The sequence below is a fragment of the Ambystoma mexicanum genome, chromosome 8, assembly GCF_040938575.1.
Source record: "Ambystoma mexicanum isolate Mex_15411 chromosome 8, UKY_AmexF1_1, whole genome shotgun sequence".
Lineage (NCBI taxonomy): Eukaryota > Metazoa > Chordata > Amphibia > Caudata > Ambystomatidae > Ambystoma > Ambystoma mexicanum.
In genome coordinates, this window is record NC_090929.1 from 1055637568 (window position 1) to 1055662488 (window position 24921).

General features: G+C 48.2%; 1 protein-coding gene across 1 annotated transcript in view; it reads left to right on the forward strand.

Moving 5' to 3' along the window:
- BMS1 (BMS1 ribosome biogenesis factor) overlaps nucleotides 1–24921 on the forward strand; it is a 798176-nt gene that overhangs the window by 227737 nt on the left and 545518 nt on the right. Inside the window, exons 7-10 of the mRNA XM_069611034.1 lie at nucleotides 13357–13478; nucleotides 13727–13923; nucleotides 19215–19354; nucleotides 20005–20768. Of these exons, the coding sequence (XP_069467135.1) occupies nucleotides 13357–13478; nucleotides 13727–13923; nucleotides 19215–19354; nucleotides 20005–20768 (1223 nt within the window). The remainder of the gene's footprint in view (nucleotides 1–13356; nucleotides 13479–13726; nucleotides 13924–19214; nucleotides 19355–20004; nucleotides 20769–24921) is intronic.

Below are 24921 nucleotides of genomic sequence, written 5' to 3' on the forward strand. Positions count from 1 at the left end.
CATGACCAGGGCTAGCCTTCACGTTTTCAGAAGCTTCAGTCATCATGTGTGCCATCCTCTGTCTGAGAACTAGCCCATAGTCAGTAATGTGTACTGGCTTTGAAGGCGTAGCACTTTCTAGGCCTTCCTTAAGATTAAGGATTAAGCCAAGGGGCCTCTGACTTGATGTCCCTAAAGGAGCTCAAAGGGGCTAAAACCCACTCCAGCTTGGGACACCTCTCTGTAAGCAAAAAGAAGGCATTGCAGTAGAATGTGCCACTTTCTTGTAAGGGGTTCCTCTAAAGCACCCATCAGGCTCTTCGTGGTTCTAGTAAACCTCTCCAAAACCCATTGGTTTGGGGTTGGTAGGATGTTGAGAACTTGTAGGAGACCACACAGGTATTCTACATGTCTTGCATGTAGTGGGACTTAAAGTGTAAACCTGTCGGACACTACCTTATTAGGAAGACCTACCTGGCTAAAACTACCAAGTAGGGCCTTAGCAACTGCCTGAGAATTAACAGTTATCATAGGTATGACCTCAGGGTATCTAGTTGCATGGTCCATTACAACCTGTATAAACCAGGTTGCCTGAGGAGGTTGGAGGGTCAAGAGGTCCAACACTGTCCAACATCCCCAGCCTCTCAAAAGGGACTCCCACAACTGGGAGGGGAACTAAGGGTGCCACATTCTTGATTCCAATTTTGCCAGATAAATGGCAAGTGTGGCAGCTTCTGCAATGCATATTTAATTCTGCACCCATCTTGGGCCAGTATAAATAGTGAGAGCCTCTTTGGTCCTTTTTGTATTTAAGTGCCCAGCAAGAGGGACCTTGTGGGCCAATTGCAGACTTTTTGGCCTTACTTCGTGGGATACCACCAGTCTCCTGAGGTCCCCTGGATTAAACTCCATAGGCTCACTGTAGAGAAGCCCATCCTCCCAGTAGAGTCTATGCTTCCCTGGATCTTGCACGTCAACCTGGGAAGCTGCCTTCTGGTGCAGACCTTCAAGAGAAGGTCCCCTGCTAAAGTCTGTTATACAGGGTCCACCTTCTGCAAGTAAAGTCTGCAGATCAGGATTGTCTGTAGAATCCAGATCCTCTATACAATGCAGAATCTCCACCACCTCTGTTTCATCAGTGGGTGGGTTTTCGGCTGATTCTTTTTCCACCAACTCAGCCTCAGTTAGGGGTTGGGGGGGGAATAAGGTCACTGGGGTGACCTGTAGCTTTTCTTTTACAGAAGCTCTTTTCTTTGAGGAAGGTTTGGGTTTGAGGCCCTTCTTCTTTGAGACTCTGGATTTCTCCTTTGTCTCAGTGGGAAGGTCTCTTAAGGTTACCTCCCTGTCTTTTTTTTGGTCATCTCCCTTTTCTTCTTGCACTGGGCTAGTGTGTGCTGGAGTCTACACCCAGGGTCTTCAGATCATTTCGTAAGAGCACCCTACCGGGCACTTCAGACTGAAAGAATTCTTACTGTCATATAATTGCACTTAATGATGACTGGCATTATAGGGCAGATCTGGACAGGGTCTCATGCAAGTTTGGTGGGCCCTTTGGTTGCCTTACCTACATCCTCAGGGTTGAAAAACCTTTTAATCCCCACAGTATTACTAACCCCAGTGTCTCTGATAGCAGGGTTGTCCTAGCCATTTACAAGTACTTTCCTTAAAGTATTCTTTGGTGTTATCAGGGGTGGTGTTATAAACATTTATATTCTGTTGTTCCCACAGACCCAGGGACACTGAAGAAACTCTATCTTGAACACCAATTGGTTCGTCAGGTGGAGTGTGAAGCCTGGCACCTGTCATAGTAGCTCCTCCCTCATGGGTGAAGGCTGAGACAGATGGGATCCCTGGCGGTTTACCCTTACATCTGGGATCCCCCTTCACCAGACCCACAAACCACACATTTGCCAAATGTTCTTTGGAAGGGGGTTTCTGGTAACCAGCCTCTGGTTTGGCTTCAGATGGTTTACTAGTACTATGAGCTTTGAGAGGATGTACCCTTATGATGTTTGGTGGCCTTTTTGGTGGTGGATTTGTTGAGTTCTTTCCCATCTTTGTTATGCTTCTTCCTCGCCTCCTTCTTGCGAGGAGCCCCAGAATCCTTCAGACTAGCCCTGTTGGCTACCCACAAGATGGCAGCTTTTGCTAACTTCTTGGGGCCAAGTTCTTTAAAGTCATCCAGGTGCTGTCTCAGCTCTGAAGAACAGGCATCAAAAATACCTTCTAGCATGGCAAGATTACTCATCCCATCAAAAATACTCACTTTATGGCCCTTAATCCACCCATCTTTAGGCTGTCGCACGCCCAAGTTGCCCACAACTCAACATCCTATGAGAGCTAATTTAACCAACTGGTAATCTTCTCTATCAGCATTATTCACCTCCATCACAGCCTCACAACCATTGTAGGGGAGTCTAGAGATGACCTAGGGGACTAACTCGCTGTCACATATACCTTGCACTTTACATGTAAACTCAAAAGTTTCTAACCAGTCAAGAATATCATTCTTCAGATAATGGACACTTTACCAAATCTTTGGGGAGATGTGATTTTCTGACCCTGGAGGCATCAGACATAGAGGACCCTGAAAGGGAAGAGGACTCAACTTATTCATTTCATACTCATGCTCTACCTCCTTTTCTCTGAGCCTAAGATCCTTTTGCAGTTCTTTTTCTCCCATTTCTGAATGCAGTTCCAGTTTCCTGATTTCTAGCTGGAGTAATTTTATCAATCTCTAGAAGGACTTCAGAGGATATGTTAGAAGGTGTTGTAGGTAGGGGGGGTGAATTGGAGGGGGACTACTAGTAATTGCTAACTCCCTCCTCTTCTTCACCCTCGGGTAGATGAAGACTATGGTCTATATCTTGACCTGTGCTATCTTCACACATCAATATTGGGAGTTGGGGTGACTGGCATACTCATTGAGGTTTGGCGATCCAACAAGATTTGGATCAATTAACTTTTTTCCCTTTACAACTGAGGCCTCTTGCTTTACACATCTTTACATTTTTGTACTGTAAGAGTTACAAAAGCCTCTGCTTTAAAGTTTTTCATGTTTACAGCTGTTTTAGTATCTACTGTATAGGTAGCACCAGCCTTGTGGATGGAATCTCTGGACACAGGTACATCCAAGAGTCAATGTAATCCCATACTACTCAATCCCACCAGTGGCAATACCATTGTTGGGGGAGGTTTCCTAAAGTCTACCTGGGGTAAGACTTTATAAAACTATCCCTTGGCATACAGGCCCCAACTTCTAGTAGAAGTCTGTACCACTTAAGGTTTTGGTAGTATGGCAGAGCAGCCGGGCTTATCTTAAGAGGGAGATGCGAGATGTAGGTAAGTACAATGAACTCAGTAAATACATAGGCCCAAAGAAACGTTTATACACTTGCAGTTATAGTGCAATTGTTATTTATTTGAAATACACATGGTTAAAGTTAAATCTCAGGTAAGTAAGTACTATTTCAAACTATGCAACATAATATACAAAGCAGTACTTCAGGTGAGTAACCCATATGTGAAGAATTATAGATGTATTTGAACACAGTCCAAATGTGAGTAAAATCACTTGTTATAGCAACTCTGAAAATGTTTTGTTGTAGGAATAAAAAGGTTAAGCAACTCCAACAATAACAGGTCAGTACTTTTTAAAATAGTTTATTTTTCAGTGGCCTTAAGGCTTCAGCAGTCTATCCCTATCTAGGAATGAGTTCCTCAATGTCAGATTGGAGATAAAGCAGATAAGGCACAAATGCAGAAAAGGCAAAGTTCCAGAGGATTCTTCAATTACAAGTAAGTATATGACTTTTGTTGAACAAAAAGGTTTCAGGGACCTTGGGAAAGGCTTAGAACTGGGCAAACAGTATGGCACACACCCAAAAAACGAAATCAGCACTCCAGCAACAAAAGAAGTGACATAATTTCTGATACCGTGGGACTTGTGGTAGCAGATACCTTTAGGAATTGTGAAGAAGATGTAGCTGGATTCTTTCATTGTGCAGCAGCGGTCAACCCTGTCCTTTGTTGTGGGCATGAAAGGAGGGACTCTGGCAGTGATGCCGCAGCAGTCGATAGAAGGGACTCCCAGAAGGGGATTCCTCATGCTCCAACGTGGGTCTGCACTTCTCCAGCATGGGGCCTCGCATGGATTCACATGCTCATGAATATTCCCTGTCGTCAGGCTGGGAATCCCCGTTAAAAGAAAATAGTTTCGCTTTCATTTATAAACTCTTTCTCCTAAAAACCAATCACTGAGCTATGGGTCATACTGTCCCCAGCCAATGACTGCCCTCTTCCTAAGCCCCTCCTCCGACAGCCATCTTCTGATTTTTACTGCACGTTCAAGTGTTGGAAGTCCTTGAGTTTTGCTCTTCGAGCTTTCTGCGTTTTTCTGCACTTTTTCTTTAGGAAAATTATTTTTTGTCAATCGAGCCAGTGTGCTCCATCCATTATCCATCCGATCAATGGGGGCCTGTTTTTCGGCTTTGTTTTTCGGCCATCAGGGGCTTAAATCGTCGAGTGTTTCTTCTTGGAAGCTTCCAGAAGTACATCAGGCCTACACTGCGTCGGATCATGTCGGAGGAGAAGGACTGTACTTCCCTCTTCAAGCTCTGATCTAGCTGCTGTTTGCGGAATGTTTTCACGGACAACAATCATTCCCAGTGCCTCTATTCTTTGCACCCGATGCACAAGGAGGAAGATTGTGAAATTTAACGTGGCTTCTCCAAGCGCACGATGAAGGACCGACACGTCTGACTGGCGACGTGGCTCAAGGCCAAGGCCCCTACCCTCGGGGGGCATGCCTCCTCCGGATCCGGCCAACCTGAACGGGCGTCTAAGTCCTTTGAGGGCGCTCCATCCGTGAGGGCCCAAGACAAGGCCAAGCACTGTAAATCCATTTCCGCTGGGGTCACCGCGCAAGCGGGTCCCGCAACGGCCAAGGTGCGCTCATCGTCTGTCTGCTTCGATCTCCAGCCATCGCTCCGACTCTTCCTCGAGGAGAAAGTTGGCTACCCCGGGGAAGCTGCTGGAGAAGCCAGAGAAGGCCAGACAGGACAAGGAATCCATCGTAATGGCGCAGATCAAAGTGATGCAGGCCAAGATGTTTTCTTCCATCGAGATGCTGGTGCTCTCCCTCTCAGCTCAGGGTAGCCCGGTGGCGGCCAGAGTGATGTCCCTCCCAGGTGGGAAGCTTCGGTCAAACGGTGGAGACGACTCTGGCGAAGAGGATGCCGGACCTCAGCCCTAGGCCGACCCCCTCAGGACCCAAAGAAGGGGGAGGTGGAACAACTTCAGGGCATGGACATTTCATCATCCGATGAGGAAGAAGCTGTTTCTGTCCACACCATCCTGGAGGAGATGGGTGGCGCGATGACTACGACTGGGCAGGGGACCGCAATACAGGTTCTGGGCCCAGCGATCCTGTCCCCCTGCTACCACCCAGGGATCTGTCTCAGGTTCTCTCGACCCTCCACACACTGGTGTCAGGGATAGAGAAGAGTATGCCTATGGCACCGCCAGCGACACCACCGGCGACGACCCCGTTGACACTGGGGCCACCACCACTGAAAAAAAAGAGGAGATACACTACGCCTCTTCTCCACCCGTCACTGTCCCAACCCCTAGGGATATGGGGACGGACATGGCGACTACGGACAACGGTGGCCTCTCACCACCGCCAATGTCTTCTCCACTTGACGAGGTGGGATCTTTTCATTCAATGATTGCCCGTGCGTCAGAATTTTTCAGCGCACTCTGGAAGAGAAGGAAGGCTTTCTGTACAAACGCCGGGAGGCGAAGAGGAAGACATTTCTGTCGATGCCACTCCTGGACGACATCTGGGCTGAGGGGCTGGCGCTCTTGAAGAATCCCTCCGCGGCCCCGGCTAAGACAGACTTGAGAAGAAGTATCGGGTGCCGGAGTCTGCACCCAAGTGTCTGAGGTCGCAACCATCGCCGGACTCGGTGGTTTCAGCTGCGGCAAGACGGAAATCGTCCAGCCTGTCTTTGTTAACATCTGTGCCCCCAGACGGTGAGGGGTAGAAATTGGACGCCGTGGGACGGAAAGTCATTTACTCGGCGGCGACTACGGTCAAGGCGGCCAACGCCTTAGTGATCCTGATCAGGTACGACCGGGAGCTTTGGTACAAGATGGCTCCAATGCTGGATTTCCTCAACGAGGACAAGCAGGTACTGGCAATGGAGATCCTTCAGGAAGGTGAGGTGGTGTTGGACCACGCCATTATCGTGGCCCTGGACATTGCGGACACAGGGTTCTGTCAGATGGGGAACAGTGTTTGCCTCCGTCGTCGTGGCTGGCTGAAGGCCACCAACTTCAGACCAGAGGTCCAGATGAGGTGACAATCTTTTCGGCAAGGCAGTCGACAATCTTTTCAGGCTATCAAAGCCGACACAGAGACGGCCAGTGCCCTAGGCACGCTGCAGCAGGATTGTCCGTCCTTTCGTCCCTCAGGAGGAAAGTCTGGGAGGTCTTCGAGTTTCGGCAGTGGATCGTTCTCTTACCGCCAACCCTCAAGCAGGATTGAACCGGCCAGGACGTCAAGCCCCACCCATGAACTTTGGTGGGAGGCTTCCTGGCGAGCTTCATCAGCATGTGGGAAAACGTGTCCACCGCTCGATGGGTGCTGGACGCTCTCGCCTACGGACACACCTTGGAGTTTCAGCAAGAGTGTCCGCGAATACCACTGGTGGCCCGGCAGGAAAAACACATCCCTCAGCTGCTGCTGCAGGTCCGGCCCATGTTAAGAAAAGGGGCGATAGAGCTGGTTCCGAAGCGACTCCGGGGCTCTGGAGTTTACTCACAATACTTTCTGTTAAGAAAGAAGACCGGGGTTTGGAGGCCCATTCTCGACCTACGACGACTCAACAAGTACATCAAGTCCCAGAAATTCAGGATGGTCCTGTTACAGCACGTGCTCGCCCAGCTGGAGGAGGGAACATTTCTGTCGTTGTTGGATCTAGAGGACACTTACTTCCACGTCCCCATTCACGTACAGCACCGCAAGTTCTTGCGCATCGTCGTACAAGGGAAGCACTACCAGTTTGTGGCTCTCCCCCTTCGGACTGTAATCTGCGCCTAGAGTCTTTACTAAGTGCCTGGCTCCGGTGGCGGCCCATCAGCGACTACAGGGAATCCATGTGTACCCATACCTCGACGGCTGGCTCATCCGGACCAAGTCGGAGGACGTTGCCGTCGAACACACAGAGAGGACCGTCCGGCTACTGACGGATCTGGGGTTCTCAGTGAACTATGCGAAATCCTGCTGGACTCCACCGCAGAACGCGCTGTTCCTGGGGTCCATGCTCAACACGATGTCCTGTCTAGCGGCGCCAGTGGAGGAGAGGACGGCGGCCATTTTGGGCAAAGTGCAACGGCTGTTGGCACTAAAGATCGCCACAGTGAGGACAATTAAGTCGCTGCTTGGCATGATGTCGAAATGCATGTAGCTGGTCCGGCTCTGCAGGTTGCTGCATGTGACCACCCCAGAAGTCCCTGGACTACCGTTGTATCAAAGTGTACGGAACTTTTGCAGACAGGATCGTGCTCGACAGGGCGTTTCGTCGGGCGATAAGGTGGTCGGGGTGCGCTCCAACATCGCCGGGGGCAGACTTCCAGAACCCTCCATACCAGGAGACCATCATGACGGACGCTTCCCTGGAAGGGTGGGGAGGACAAACCGGGTGTCTCCACGCCAGAGGCCTGTGGCTACCGGAGGAGAAGATGCTATGCATCAACGTACTGGAACTACGGGCTGTGTTTTGGGCTCTCAAGTTATTTCTTCCATCTGTCAAGGACAAGGTGGTGAGGGTCTTCACGGACAATACCACCACAATGTTTTACATCCGGAAGCAGGTTGTGCACCAGATCCACAGCGCTCTGCAGAGAGGCACAGGAGTTGTGGCAGTGGCCCATCGCAAAGGGGGATGTTACTCATTCCTTTCCACCTGGCGGGAATAAAAAAACACCATCACCGACTCTTAGCAGGGTGCTGCGCTATTGTCATGAGTGGGAGCTTTGCCAGGATAAAGTGGACAAACTCTTCCTCAAGTGGGGCAGTCCCAAGATTAATCTGTTGGCAGCGGCGACAAATGCCAAGTGCCTGATGTTTGTCAGCAGGTTTCCCCAGCCGGGGAACATGGGGGTCGCATTCGCCTGTTTCTGTATGCGTCCCCCCCAGCCCCCGTTGCTGATGCTACGAGTCATCAGTCAACTCAGATGTTTCTGGTGCTGGATCATCCTCGTTGCGCCAGCGTGGCCGAGGCAGATCTGGTACCTGGACCTTCAGTGTCCCCTCTAGTCAAGCTGCCATTGGTCGTGAATCTTCTCCCAGGGGGGGAGGCGCAATCCTGCACCACGACACAGGATCGCTGAACCTGAAGGCCTGGCTCCTGCAGCATTAGAGTTTGGTGGTTACGAGCTGCCTGAGGACTGCAGGGAGGTCCTTGCCAAGGCCAGTGCATCGTCGACGCTGAAGTGCTACGGACAAAAATTGAAGCGTTGCGTGACTTGGTGTCGGTCACAGAAGCTTAACCTCCTGCGGGTCACAGCCCCCCAGGTCCTGCCGTACTTGTTATTGTTGGCTAAATCGGTGCTGGCTCACATCTCCATCAAGGTACATCTAGCAGATATTTCCCGCTACAGCAGGTCTCCGAGACAGTCTTCTCTTTGGTCGCACCATGTAGTGAAGGAGTTCATCAAAGGCCTGTTCTGCTAGTTCCAGCCGGTGAAGGCGCCTGTCCTGGGAACTGAACATGGTGCTGACTAGGCTCATGGTGGCCCCATTCGAGCCTATGCATCAAGCTCCGCTCAAGCTCCTGTCTTGGAAGACCGCTTTCCTCATGATCATCACCTCAGCCAGGAGAGTAGGTGAGATCCAGGCCCCATCCTGCAAGCGGCCATATTTGATTTTCCACGAGACGAGGGTGGTGCTGCGGACGCACCCCTCCTTCATGCCCAAGGTTCCGTAGGAATTTCATCTTAATGAACCCTTGGTGTTGCCTGTGTTTTTTATGACGCCTTCGTCGGCGGAGAGGACTTTGCACTGACTGGATGTGGTTCGAGCGCTGAAGTTTTATACTTTAATGTGGCCCGCATGAAGAGCTTCCGGAAGACTTCTCAGCTTTTTGTGAACTTTAGTCCTGTGAAGCATGGGAAGTCCTGGTCCAAGGCTTCCATCTCCAGGTGGCTCTCCAGCTGCATCACTAATCACTGGTTGGCCAACCGACCATTGCTTGGATATGCAAAAGCCCATTCTACCAGAGCGATCACTGCTACAACGGCCTTCCTGTCTGGTGTGCCCCTGCTGGAAATCTGCAGGGCTGCTACGTGGAGGTCTACGCATCGACAGGGATTCCAGGGAGGAGTCCAGAGTTGGCCAGGGAGTGCCATGCAACTTGTTCGCTTGTAAGTGAGCCTGGTAAGAGTAATTGCTTCTGTTGAGTCTTGCCACCTCCCGTGGTTGTGTATGTACTGCTATGTATTCTTTATTCACGAGCATGTGAATCCATGCCAGGCCCCATGATGGAGAAGGAACAAGTTACTTACCTGTAACTGTTGTTCTCCCGCATGGGTCTGGCATGGATTCACATTCAAACCCTCCCTCCTGCGGCTCTTCTTGGTCATAGTGCTACTTTACGTGCTACCAAATCTAAAGATGGCTGCCAGAGGAGGGGCTTAGGTAGAGGGAAGTCATTGGCTGGGGCAGTATGTTCCAGAGTTCAGTGATTGGTTTTTAGGAGAAAGACAGTTTATAAACGAAAGTGAAACAGCTTTTTCTTTTACCAAGGATTTCCAGCCTTATGACAGGGAATATTCATGAGCATGTGAATCCATGCCAAACCCATGCTGGAGAACAGTTACAGGTAAGTAACTTGTTTCTTTTGCTACCTTTTTACAGACTCCAAGAGTGAACGTTTACTGCCCATCAATGTGCCTTGATTCTTCGTCCTGCACTCTGGCGAGGGACACCAGTTTTTGGCATCCTCCCTTGTTTCCAGTCCTCAGACTCACTGGAGCCTCGTCAGGCTTCACAAAGGATTTCCCCCACCGAACACAATAGTCCAGGATGTCCCCCACCCAGAATGGCAGAAGGACAAGCACACAAGAAATGGTGACTAACCAAAGAAACCACAATTATGCGTCAATGGTGACCCTTCTGTGCGTAACTGCATCTGTGGAGACAGCCTACAAGTACAAATTGCACAAAAGTCGGTAGAACATGTCCACTGCCACCAGCCATAAATGTCTGCCTGTCACTGTAACAGAAATATTACAGGATCAGTGAGAAAGGGAATACAAAGCACACCACAAAGGGTGATGTGTGCTGATCTCACATAAGGAAAAGCTAAGAAGGATAAAAAGTATCCCTCTAACCTTGAGAACAGTAGTTCCTAAGGAAAATGAAAGAATGCAGAAAGATGAGCCCAAATGGCTCCCAGCAATGCTGGGCACAAAGTGCTGTATGCTGCAAAAGTGAAAGACACTTTGGAGGAAGGCAAGACTCCATAACGCGAAATAAAAACAAAATGAACAGGGTTTCCATTGAAGAGTGTTTCAGGAATGGCTCTTCTGACCCCTATGCGAATGTGAACTTGCAGGATGAAGAATAAAAGATGTAACTCATTGTTTGGCCAATCGCCAACACCAATGTATCATACCTATGGGAAGCAATATTTGCTCAGACAAACAATTAAACCATATCCAGTTGAAGGGCTTAAGAAGACAGAAGTCTCATCAGTCGATCAAGACTGTGAAACCAGATATCGATGACGTCGGTGATATCGCGACATAGTTACGTTTAGACATGAAGCAACTATGCATCCATTCATGAAGTTACATAAACATGCACTAGATACTGCTACACTTAATGTTTTATGCTGATAGGGTCTTCGTTACGGCAAAACCCGCAAGACACAGAAGTATACGTGGACCAAGCTTGCACATGCTTTATTGCAACGGTATAGGAAGCCTTTAGTACACATAGGGACACTAGGCCACCGGAGCTGCTAATGAAGCGGAGCAAGCTTTGAAAGGACATGGAAGGGGAGACATGATCCCTGCGGCTTGCTGCGCAGCCAAGTCCACGGGCAGATGGAAAGTACCTGGTTACCAAGACAGCAAGCCACCTGTAGGAATTCAGGCTAAAAAGCATCATAATTAACGACAGAAAAGCTCCAGTTTGTGGTCCTCTCACACACAGCAGAGCCAGACAATGCCCATTTACTCTGGGTGGGAAGAGAAGCTGTTCTCAGCAAGACATGAAGAGAACAGATAAGTGTTGCCCACCAAGCTGCGACCTGCTCACACTCTCACCGGCTTCGGCGATCAGACAGTGGTAACAATTTAAAGTACATAGCTCCCCATGTTCCTTTCCCATTGCCTTGAAAGGTACACTCAGCTCTGTGACCAGCCAGGGCCCCAGGCCTGGGAGGACCTGCACTAACCAATCAAGAAGTTCCCTTCATGAGAAAATATAAACTGTTGCATGGGCCAATGGTAGTCCTGCGCCCCTGCAACAATGTACCTATGGAATGTTACATGGGTGCTGATTGGCTGGGCTCCTGCATAAGAGGCATGTATCCTGAGGATGCCAACCAGCTGACCCTTGCAACAGAAGAATCCTCGAGGAGGAAGAGGAGGGATGTCTGCAGTCACTTCCAGAGGACTGGAGTTGCCCTCTGAGTAATCGCTGCTGTAGAACCCTTCTTACAAGCACCAGGAGAGCCCCGAAAAGAAGAACACTCTCACTTAGACTGGTGGGTCCAATCAGCCTGAAGACTACCTGCATTTTGAGGCATCCCACGACGAGCTGCAAACTGGCAATACGGTGGGACCTGTGCATCGACTTCCGAAGATTAAATCCTCCCGAAACTTTGGTGGACTCCTTCTGGACCACCAGAGACAAGATTACGCTCTTTGAAGTCCCATCACCAGAGTGCTGGACTGAGAAAGGGAGACAAAATCGACCGAGCGGTAATCCTTCTTCACTGGTGTCTTCAAAAGGGCATCAAAATCACACAACCCTGTAGAATCCTTTGTCTGAAGCCTCTTTATTTGACTGCTGCTGCAAGATCCATTCCAGTGTCCCTTCTTTTGTCTGCCTGACCAAGAATCCGGGGACTGCTGCTGCATCGTGGAGGCATCGTGCTGCGTCCGCTTCTTCACTCCTAAGGTACTGAGAGACTTTTGGAAGAAGTTACCTAGAGTTGTTTTGCTGCCCCTGTGTTACTGCAGTGCCGATTTGTGTGTTTGGGAGCTTGCCCATACACATTTGCCCAGGTCTAACGCCTGTGAGCTTGCAGGGAACCTTCTGCCCATGACACTTTTTTCAAACCAAAAAGGGTTACTTGCTACAGAAGACTTCCTCTGGAACTTTTGAACTTTCTAAAGCTTGTGCCTTACTTGGTTGCCCTCTAATCTGACTCTGAGACACTCCTAACTAGACAGGGATGGACTTCTAAAGTGTTGGGCTTCTCTGAAATAAGTACAAGCATTTACCTGCTTTATGTTGGTTTTGTTTCATCCATTTGTACCTAAAACAGAGATTCTGAAAGTTATTACAAAGGTTTTACTTTGAATTGCATACTGACATTCTAAAAGTATTATGTGATTTACTTACTGTTAAGATTGCATTAGTTGTTCTAAGTTACTTATTGAATGTTATAGTATTTACTTTTTTGAAGACTTATCTTTCCTTTAGTGTATACAAATAATTAAACAATATTTGTATAGAATGGTTAGTGTTTCTTTGGCCTTTGCGTATACTCTTAAGTTATTTCTCATCTTAAGATAAACCTGGCTGCAAAGCCTTTGCTACCAACAAAACCTGTGTGGTTCAGGCCTATACTAACAGTTGGAGCCCTGTGTCCCCAGTGCAAATCTTCACAAGTCCTACTATTGGTGGACATTTGTAAAACTCCACAACATTGTTCCACACCCTGGTGGGCATCCTGCTCAATTTGAATAGCAACAGCTATTGAAGCACATGTTCTCTGAATATAGTTATGCAACATGTAGGCAGGAACTGCATTGGCTGTTCGTTTGTTATTGTGCATTTTGATGATCCGTATTTGTCCAGCTATCTCACACACGTGTTTAGATGGCTCGCTCTGTGAGCGAGCAGATTGTGCTTTTATCCCTTTGAGCAGCAAATTGACAGGGAAAAGGGGACTGTTCTGCATTTGATTGAAGTTGCATCTATGTTATGCTACTTGTTGCAAGCATTAAGTCATGTTTGAAATAGTTTTTTTTGTGTTTAGCAAGTCCAGTTTAATGGGATATGTTGTTGTCTTGAGTGTAGACCCAATGATGGGAGAATGCCTCTAATATTTTTTTTCTTTTTCCTGTCTTTAGAATGGAAGATCTGACTGACCCAGAAGATATCCGATTGGATGGGAAGTGTGACCGGAAAGTGTCTTTGTATGGGTATCTAAGGGGGGCATATCTAAAGAACAAGATCCAAGTTCATATCCCAGGTAAGTTACTCAACAAAGTTCAGAAGATAGGTTACGCATATACCATGTGTAGGAGAACATCTTGTGCACATTCTGATCAACAAACCATAACATTTGTCTTCTGCTGAGTCTCACTAGACTAATCCAGGTTGCACAGCAGGATCATGCATGGGCTCTAGTGTTCTGTTTTTTTGCTCTGTACTCTTGTTCCCATGCGTCCGTCTTTTAATGCACTAACCTCTGAAATTGATTTTTTTTTCTTTTTCTAGGTGTAGGGGATTTCACGGTCAGTGATGTTAGTTTCCTCCCTGACCCTTGCCCTCTCCCTGAACAGCAGAAGAAGCGCTCTCTCTCAGAGAAGGAGAAAATGATCTATGCCCCACTCTCAGGAGTTGGCGGTGTGGTATACGACAAGGATGCTGTATATATTGACCTTGGAACAAACCATGCACAGCAGGAAGAAATGGTGAGGGAGAATCGGACATGCACATACTTAAAGATGACCACCTGCAGTTCTAAATATAATTAAAATACAAGTTATGCACACAGACCATGACTGTCTTTGTTCTTATTCTGCATCCTGATCTACACTGTATTTTTCCTTATTTGTTCCCATTCCCATAAGGACCCTTGCATAGCCTCCCAACATTACTGGTGCTATATAAGGCCTTCAAATACATGAGTTTCAACTTGGGGATGTGGTGCGAGGGTAAGCAGTTGGTGGGGGAGAGGGGGTTTAAAAGCTATATCGGCACACTTGTGAAAGTAAAAGCCACATTTCTCTTGAAATATTTTGTTTACTTGGTTAAATGCTGGTTGCCTGGTGATTGATGAGAACAGTCACATAAATCACCCTAAGGCGTTGTTGCTCAGATAAGCCACCATTATCCTTGGAAATGACTCTAGTTTCCCAGTGCAAAGAGTGGAGGCGGGGGGTATCTGTACTCCTGCTCTCTATATGGCAGAGGAGAGGCACAGAGCACCCCAGCCAAGATTCTATATTTGCTAAACGTGGACGAGCATTCAAGGCTTAAGCTCTTAGGAGGTCATGCAGGCTGTTGCTTAAGTACAGTGTAGTCCCCAAGCACCCACAAAGGAATGTCCACACACTGTTAGTAAAAACACAGTTCTTTATATAAATAGGCTTAAGTTATGTACACAATCACAATAACGCACTTTGTGCTCAAGTTTATCTAAAATGGTAAATATATACAGTTTCTATCTGGTACCACAATTATACTCCTTAGAATCCATTAAAATGCATCAACTGTACTCGGTTCAAATGTCATACAAATCATTTTGTAGAGTGAACCAACAATAGGCATAGGAGGAAAGCAGGTTGGTTAAAACATTTGGCAGAATGCTGGGCCCCTACCACCAGGCACAGTTCTGTATAAGTATCACCCCACCTGGGCAACCTGTAAATAAAGATATAAAACAAGCCCAGTCCATATATTGTTTCTGTGAGTCTTATTTCCTTCTACAAAAGTTCTACCACCCCAATGTACCTGGAATAGCAGAGTTCGACATCGGGTTGTCGACGGATCCTTCTTGAGCGGCTCCCTTTAAGGCAGGAGCCACGGATGGTCGAGATCCCTCGGAGGAATGGTGAACGAAGGGGTCTAGGCAGCAGCTTCGGTCCTGGCGGTGCTCGTCGACGATCAGTCGTGTACGTCCTGCAAAGATGAGGCGTGCGGTGCACCTCGACGACGATATTTCTTTGCCGCAAAGAGTTACTGAAGAACTTTGGCCCAGCAAGGGGCGTCGAGTTGTCAGTGTCTCTGCGGTCTTCGGGTGGTGGGAAACCCACCGGCGGATTCTCCTCGGCGTGTCAAAGGCCTTGACTTTCTCCAGCGGGCAAAACGGTTGTTGATGCTGAGCGAGGGAGTCCTTCATTCAAAGTGTTCTTAGGCAGGGGAGTATGGGGGCTCTGGTCAGCGATGACGGTCGTCGACTGTGATGGACTACAATGTCTGGGCGTTTTGCTTCGTGATGGCAAAGATCAGCTGGTGCACGATGGTCCCTCATTGATCGGGGAGAGGTCTCCTAAGCAGGTCATCTCTTGGAACAGTTGCTTGAAGGCACAGCAGCTTTCAGATTGGCGAAGGACAGCAGCAGCAATTCTTCTTCTTCCAGTGGGCTTCAAGGTTAAGCATCAAGTATCAACTTCAGCTTCTGAACAGTTTCCATCAGTGAGCGGTCCCCAGATATACTGTTTGGTCTCTCATTCACTTTGCTGGTCACACTCGGGCAACCAATCACTTAGAAGGGCATTCATGCAGGCAGGCAGCCAATCAGGCTCACAGTGCATTCAGGCAATTCTCCTTCCTCCAGACACTCGCAACAAGAAATGTGTATTGGGACAAGTACCCAGCTATTCAGCACTTAACACTGCATCCATACCAGTTTTGGGCAGGGCTGTCTCAGTCTTTGTGTCACATACCAGAAACCAGACGCCCATAACAAGAAGTGCATATTGGTCACACACTACATTCACACAGGTCCCACCCCAAGGGTGTACCCACAACATAAAGTCACTGGGAAGGCTCCAGCCAGTCTGGCCTGGACTTCCCCACAATACCATATATGGAACTTCCACCCAACAGCCAGTCAGGGGGAAGGGACAGTCAGGGCTTCCCGGGACTTCGGGAAAAACAAGGTAACGGGTGATGGAAAGCAAGAGGCCACGGGGGCCATCTTGTCTCCACCTGGAATCCACTAATTACAATGACGGGGCCTGGGCATCCCAAAATGGAAGAGGCTCAGGGCACCTGTCAGTTCATCAGAGCTACCACCAGCCTGTACCGTGCTCTGTGGGCCATACAAAGGTGCCCAAAAACATGCACTAGGAATACAGGGTCTTACTCTCACCCTTGGGTGCCAAAAGGGTATCGCAAGGGTCTATTCACAAAACCAAAAAGAGGAAGAGCTGCACCGCCAGGAGTCCCACATTAACTCCTGCACAGAAAACAAAACAAGACAGAACGTACATAATAAAGCAATAAAGGACAAGGATTTTGAGGCCCTGTCCCTCCGATGCATTTCCAGCATCACAGACGCCCCCCCACGCCACCTGACTGAGGTTAGGGCGTCTAATCTCCCACAAAATTGACACCCTCATCCAGACGTTCAACATACCTTCTGGAAAGGCCATCTGCATTATCGTGACTCTTCCCTGATCTATGCTCTATGGTGAAGCCTAGCCCGTGCCGGCTAATGGACCACCTGAGCAGCTTTGGGTTTTCACCCTTCATCTGCATAAGCCACTTCAGGGGCTTATGGTCTGTTTGGACCTTGAAGGTAGACCCCGTAAGGTAGGGCCTAAAACGCCTAAGGCACCAGATTATACTGAAACATTCCTTTTCAACAGTAGCCCACCTAAGTTCTCTACCCTTGAGTTGTCTACTGATGAATATGATCTGATGTTTCCTCCCTTTTGTCATCTAACTAGGACAAGACCGCTCCAATTCTGGTGTTGCAGGCATCCGTGTGGATGATAAAGGGTTTGCTGTAATCGGGCTCACACAACACAAGTGCCCTACACAGACTTTCCTTGAAGCCAATACAGGCCTTCTGACAGTCTTCGGTACAATTAACCTTCCTCGATTGTTTGGGCGAAATCAGAGCTTTGAGGGGCAGCTATGGTTCCATAGTCCGCCATGAAGTTGCGATAATACCCAGTGAGGTCCAAAAAGGCTCTAACCTTGTTTTGAGTAGTGAGAGTATTCCAGTCATGTACATCCTGTACCTTACTTGGGAGAGGTTGGATTTGACCCCCTCCTACCTCCTGACCAAGATAAATGACTTTCCCCTGAGCCATCTGGCACTTGGTAGCCTTGATAGAGAGGTTAGCCCTTTTCAAGGCCTGCAACACCTTATCCAGTTGAGTCAAATGCTCTTCCCAGGTGGAACTGTAAACAGCAATGTCGTCCAGGTAGGCCACATAAAAGGCCTCCAACCCACTGAGCGCATGATTGACCAATCTCTGGAAGGTGGCAGGTGCATTTTTCAACCCAAACGGCATGACTCTAAACTGGTAGAGCCCCTCAGGTGTTGAGAATGCAGTCTTTTCCTTGGCATGGTCCGTCAGAGTTTGCCAATAGCCTGAGGCAAGGTCAAAGGTGCTCACAAATTTGGCAGCATCTATGGTGTCCACGAGCTAATCAGGCCTGGGCAATGGGTGCACGTCAGTTTTGGTGACTGCATTGACTCCTCTGTAGTCCACACAGAACCGCCAATCCTTGATACCTGCCTGGGAACTTGCCCTGGGGACAAGGACCACTGGACTGGACCAGGGACTGGTTGAGGGTTCAAAAACACCCAAATCCAACATCTTGGCGACGTCAGCCTGGATGTGGTTCTTCAGTGTCTGACATCCTGTAGCATCTGCTTTTGACAGATACGCTGTCACCAGTGTCAATTTCGTGCCTGCACCATGGGGTGAGGACTGGTGTCAGCGAGAACAGAGGCGCTTACTGCTGGAGTAAAGCCCTGTAGGCCCTCTGCTGCTCTGGAGTCAGATCTGGAGAGATGCACTCCCTCCAATGAGCCATCCTGAGGGTTGCTATGGAGCAAGGGGGAAGGGGCTCGTTCTCATCCTCTTCTTGCTCTGAAGCTAGCAAGAGGCATGAGACTTCTATGGAAAGGCTTGAACCTGTTGACGTGGAATATCTGAGGGGCGACCCCATGGATCGCATGTCAACCACATAATTGGCTTTGTCCGTTTTGCCGATGATCCTGAAGGGTCCAGTCCACTTACCTGCCAAAGCTCTAGGCTTGGTAGGCTCCATCACAAGGATCTCCTGTCCTTGAGTCCAGTCCACTTGTGATGCTTTAAGGTCATGCCAATACTTATTCAATTCCTGGCTAGCCTTAAGATTTGCTGTCGCTTGGCCCATCTGTCTCATCCTCCGTCTGAGGCCTAACACATAGTTCCCCACTTGCCTTGCGCCTCTCAGTAAGCCTGTATTCTTTTAAGCTAACAACTGATGTTATGAACATTTGCTAGTGTATTTCGACACATTTGAGATGTGCAAAAAGCATGGAGTGCTATTCTACTATTGGAAAGTGCATTGATCTCCATTTACCCCAAAATCTGAGGTACAACTGAAATGCAAGCAGACGGCAATCTACAGGTGAAGCTGTTGAGAAAAATGTTCAAAAGGGCCACATTTTGGTTAATGTGCTTTTTGTAGACCAAATGATACACCATAATGACTTCTCCAGACCCTTTCTCTAAGCATCTTATTCCTCTTCCCTGTAACTCTCCACACCTTAACATTGGATATTCCACTCTGTGCATTAATCCGGAGGGATACCTCTTACTATTTTGTCACCTGTCTACACAGTATACAGACCCCTCACTAACATTTAATGTGTGACCCAACTCAACAAACTGTGTATCCCAGTACGCTAAAGAAGTTTTCATGAACCTGAGAATGCAGGCCCTCTTAATTTGCTCAGTTACAAAACCATAAACCGTCTTACTGCTCATGGATGACGGAGCAGAGTCTTGGTAAAGCATATGGTTGTTGGCCAGCATAAAAAATGTAATTAGAACCTTTTCAGTTACAAATGAAAACGGACCCTACAAACATCTATTGAAGTAGAGAACTATCGCATGCTTTAAACAAGGCATCTAAATGCATTAGACAAGCTATTTGCATCCAGTTGAGAATCTATATTTTTAAAACGAATACACTGCTTGTACAAGTCCTACCTGTAATTTAATTTTTGATTCTTGCTTAAATATTTCAGCGAGCCAAGAAACCTTCCCATGAGCTGGTTCAGGGCCTAATCGCTACCCATGCCACGATTGACTCTAAGCTGTCTTCAAGCAAAGTATCGCTCTTCATGGACTCCAAACCACTGGGATCCGAGGAGGTGACAGACCCACAGTAAGTGGATTCAGAAGTATTTGCTGTTTACTTATGACACCCTATTGAAATCCTTTCTACGTATTCTTTTTTGTTGCCATCCCTATTCACGGTTTCAAAGTTCAAAGACTGTTCTCCCCTCTTTCTCTCTTGCAAGCCTTCTTGCACAATGGCCTGATCCTTGACCTTTCAGGCTTTTAGTATGAAACCACAAGAAACCAGTTGGAATCCATCTTGGGTAGTTTGTGATACATGATAAATATCCTAATTTCTCCTATTATCGCATTACATTCTCTGAGGATTTCTGTTCCTTTTTGTCTTCACTTTTCTTTCATTACCCCCACTACCCCTCTACCACCCTTACTGTCACTACTCCCCTTTGCATTGGCACTTATCTCTCGTGAAGCATGTACATTTTTCTTAAGTAGGTTATGACCTTGAATGAGGGCAAAAGTATGCATGGATTCCTATGTTGCTTAAATACTTGATGTGGTAGCTTGGAGCATATTTTTACTTCTCAAAAACCTTTTTAGGATTCCATTTAAAGGATGATTTCTTGCTTCCTTTACTTGGGGTCAAAAGTAACCATCTGAATGAACCTGGCTCTGTTTTTATCTCTGCAATATTTTAATTGACATGTGATTGTTTTTCCACCTTATTTTCTGCTCCAGATTGGCAATGCCTAAAGAAGAAATAATTGTGGATTCCAAAACTGGCCGTGTACGTCGCAAAGCAGTCTTTGATGGAGATGAGGCTGAAGAGGATGACACTGATGACGAAGATGTGGAGGACAGTGATGATGATGGATCCGAGCCCGACTGTGAAAGTGGTGGTGAGGACGACGAAGAAACAGATACAGAAGACCCATCATTAAAACCAGAAATCCGGGCTCCCAAACGTTTAAAACTGGAGGAAGTCAACGACAAAGCTAAAATGGAATTGCCAGCGTTTGCTGACAGCGAAGATGATCTTGAGAAGGAAGGGCAAAGTACGGAAGAAGAGAGTGAAGAAGTTGACACTGACAGTGATGATGATGATGTTGTGGAGGAAGGAAATATGGAGCTGGGTAGTAGTGAGGATGAGCAAGAATTGTCAGACATCGAAGTCCGAACAGCAGACCAAATGAAATCTAGTATGGCCAAAAAGTCCCAGAAGAGTGTAAGAGGGAGCTCCATGGGTAAAGTGCTGGCTAATCCTGATTCTGGGAACTGTACAGGGGATGATCCCTCCTCTGACCTAGACAATGCTGATAAAACCTCATTGGAAGAGGAAGAAGCAAGTTCTGAATTAGATATCGAAGAAAAGTCTGTCAATCCAGGGAGTGCTGGGTGCCAGCGGAAGTTGAAAACAAAGACTGGAAGTGAAAATGAAGATGTGGAAGAGCTACTTAAAGATGATCATCTTGAGGAAGCACTCTCTGCATCCGAAACAGCAGGTGGGTCCGACTTGCATTGCACACTCTTTTTAAAATCGTAATTTAGTTCACGTTACCATCTGTGTAGTTATTGGTGCCACTGAATGCTTCTTCTGTATGCTTTTGGCATTTGCGCTTTTCAGTTTTGGTAATTGTTATATATTTATAACTGGAATAACTCTAATGTATTACATATATTTTGTAGTTAAAAATAAATGTTTCCCAATAGATGCAGTTTTTTCCCCTTGGTAAAAACACTAAACCTATTCCATCAAAATAATATCTGTAGGACCATTGCAAATCTAAAAAACTGTCTTAAAGAAGTACTCCTTTCATACTGCTTACCGGGGTTACGGTCGTTCTGGTTACTCCTCCCAGGGGTATAGGAGGTTGGCACAGTCGACGCAGAAGAGTCGGGACTTTCAAGCCTCCAGGAAAAGAGGTGGGCAAGCCTCTTCCTCCAAGGGAAGACCAGCTAAGCCACAGCAATGACTGTCATCGGGTAAATCTGCTGGGGGGCAGGGTAGCACTGCACGTGGACGAGTGGTGCAAGCTTACATCAGACTCTTGGGTGTTGGACACGGTGCGTTTGGGCCACTCGCTGGCGTTAAAGTGTTCCCCGGTTCCCATTCCTCCAGTGTATACCGTGCAACCTCACCTTCACATCCTACGGCAGGAGGTTGTACTTATGCTACAGAAAGGGGCTATAGAATTGGTTCCGGCGGCCGAGAAAAGCCAGAGGGTTTATTCCCGTTACTTTATGGTGAAGAAGAACAACGGCAAGTGGCGACCTATTCTGGAACATTGGGCGTTGAACAAGACTCTGCAACGCCTGAAGTTCAAGATGCTCACGCTTCAGGAAGCCATTCGGTCTGTACAGCCGGGCGAGTTTCTGGCCTTGTTGGATTTACAGGACGCATATTTCCACATTCCTATGCGTCGACGGCACCGCAAGTTTCTGCGGTTTGTCGTAGGAGAAGATCATTACCAGTTTCAAGTTCCCCCGTTCGGTTTAAAGTCGTCCCCCTGGACGTTTACAAAATGTTTGGCGCCGGTGGCGGCGTAGCTCCGACAGGAAGGTCATCACGTCTACCCATACCTGGATGACTGGCTGGTATGTGGTTCGTCCCCGGGGGAGGCGCAGGAAAGTCTCGGCACTACCATGCAGCTGTTGCAACGGCTAGGCTTTGCCGTCAACTTCGAGAAGTCCTTTCTATTGCCTTCCAAGGACTTGGTGTTTCTGGGGGCAAGCGTTTCAGACTCAGCTAGGTTTTGTGAGGCCCTCGGGCGAGAGGGTTCTGAAGCTCCGGCAAAATGCGGCAGAGTGGAAGATCGGTACAAGGGTGTCGGTCCGGACCTACATGTCACTGCTGGGGGTAATGGCACCCTGCATTCCGCTGGTGAAAAACTGTCTCTTTGTGAGGCCGGTGCAGGAGTTCCTCGCCGACCGGTGGGCTCAGAGTCGCGGAACGTGGTCCGACAAGGTGGTGATCGACGGCGGCCTGGTGGAAGCTCTTCGATGGTGGCAGTGCTTGGACAATCTGGTTCGGGGCATGCCGTTGCTGAAACCGGAGTTCCAAGTTACAATTGTGACACATGCCTCTCAGACAGGATGGGGGCGCATCTTGAGGGCTCGCAGGTCCATGGCCTGTGGTCTTGAGTAGAGTCACGGTTCCACATCAGTGTGCTCGAGTTCAGAGCGGTACATTGGGCCATGAAATAGTTTCTGCCAAGCATACGCGGTTCGGTAGTGAGGGTGTTGACGGACAATATCACCACAATATTTTATCTCCGGAAACAGGGGGGGCACGCATTCCAGGGTGCTGTCGAAAGAAGCACAAGAAATTTGGCATTGGGCTCTGTTGCACGACATCGGCACTGTGGCGTTCCATCTGCTGGGAGTGTTGAATGTGCAGGCAGATGTGCTCAGCAGGGAGGTACGCCAGCTCCACGAATGGCAGCAACAGGTGTCCATGATCTTCCGGAAACGGGGCCATCCTTCGTTGGCTCTCTTCGCATCGAGAGAGAACAAGCAGTGCAAGAAGTTTGCCAGCATTTGGGCTCATCCCGAGTCCCTAGGGGATGCGTTCTCGTTCCCTTGGACAGACCGGTTCGCTTATGCATTCCCCCCCCCATTTCCGCTCATTCGACGGACCCTCCAGTGGATTCGGAGATACCCATGCCGTGTGATTCTGGTGGCCCCGTTCGGGGCCAGACAGCTGTGGTTCTCGGATCTACTTCACCTGTCCGTGGCGGAGCCGATTTGGTTGGAAGTCACACTGGACCTTCTGTCTCAGGACAAGGGCGCTGTCTGGCACCACGATCCAGGGACTCTCAGCCTGACAGCTTAGCTCCTGACTTCTCAGAGTTTGGCCTGCTAAAGCTTTCTGGTGACTGTCTGTGCATTTTGGAGGTGGCAAGAGCTCCGTCCACGAATGTCTCCTATGCATGTAAATGGAAAAGGTTTTGAACCCTTTGCGGTGGACCCTTTGAACATTTCACCGGAGCAAGTTCTGCCCTACTTGTTGCAGTTGGCAAAAAAGGGTTTGGCTTTCTCCTCCATAAAGGTACACTTGGCAGCAATTTCTAGATTCACTTGGAAGCGGCCTGCAGCGCCTCTGTTTAGTGATCGTCTCAAGCATTTCCTGAAGGGGTTGTTTAAAACTTTTCCTCCAGTCAAGAAGTTTCCGCCAGTGTGGAGCCTTAATGTTGTTCTGTCAGGTCTGATTAGACCACCGTTTGAACCAATATCGACGCCTTTGCAGTTTTTGTCTTGGAAGGTGGCGTTTCTGGCGGCCATTACTTCAGCCAGAAGGATGTCTGAGTTGCAAGCTTTGGTTGTGGACCCTCCATACTTGAGGTTCTTCAAGGACAAGGTGGTGTTGGCTGCTAATCCGCACTTTATCCCAAAAGTGCCAACCACATTACATAAACTCTCTTCTATTGTGTTGCCATTGTTCCTTTCTTCAGCTTCCATGCCTGCAGAGTGGGCTTTGCATTCGCTGGATGTGAAGAGGGCGTTGAAATTTTATCTGAATCGTACTCGGGAGTTCAGACTTTCTAAACAGCTGTTTGTGGCTTATGGACCATCTGTCAAGGGACGGGCAATCTCCAAGCAAGGACTTTCTCATTGGGTGTCATCTGCTATCTCATTCTACCACACTAAAGTTGGAAAGCCTTTGCAGAGGAATCCGAGGGTGCACTCGACGAGCGCTACGGCTTCGTCGGCGGTATTATGGTCGGGGATTCCGCTGGTGGACATTTGCCAGGCGGCCTCCTGGGCGGTGCTGCATACCTTTACTCGACATTTCTGTCTGGGACACCAGCATGGTGAGGATTTGCAGGTGGGACGTGCGGTCCTGCAACGCCTGTTTCAATAAGGTAAGCCCCGCAGCTTCGGGGTGTTTATTTTGAACGTTATTACTGATGGGTTTCTTGTCCCATGTATGTGATTCTGTTTCTATATTGGTTTGCATTTGTACGCTGCCATACATAATGGATTCTGCTATGTAATCGATTCACAGCATGTGAATCCATGAAAGATCCAATGCTGGAGAAGGGAGTAGTTTCTTACCTGTAACTCCATTTCTCCAGCGTTGGTATCTTCCATGGATTCACATGCGCCCGCCGGCCGCCCCTGCAGGCAAACCTGGTTCGGGTTGCCTCTACTTTGGAGGTCAAAATCTGAAGGGAAGACGCGGGGCAGGGCTATTTATACCCTATGTCCTATTGGTGGTGGCTAAAGCAACCAAAAAGGACGTTGATAGGACACTGAAGTGACGAAGTTTTCCTTAGGGAAACGCTAAGTTAAAATGACTGAGGTTCCCAGCCTGACGACGGGGAATATTCACAGCATGTGAATCCATGAAAGATACCAATGCTGGAGAAATGGAGTTACAGGTAAGAAACTACTCCCATCCCCTTTGTCTAGTTTCTCATGTAACATTTTATGTTGACCTTTCTACAATTAATGGCTGGTGGCAGTGGTTTACTTTTTCCTACCATTGTGTGTTTTTACCGCAGGCTGCGTTCGCAGCTGCAGTAAAGCACCCATGGGTGCCCATTTTGTCAAAATGGCCCGGGTCGTCTTTTTTCGCCATTTCTTGTTGGAAAGGTCTTTCTTGAGATTTACTCAGCGCGCCAAACCAGATTTGGGACAGGAAGTGAGGTAGGT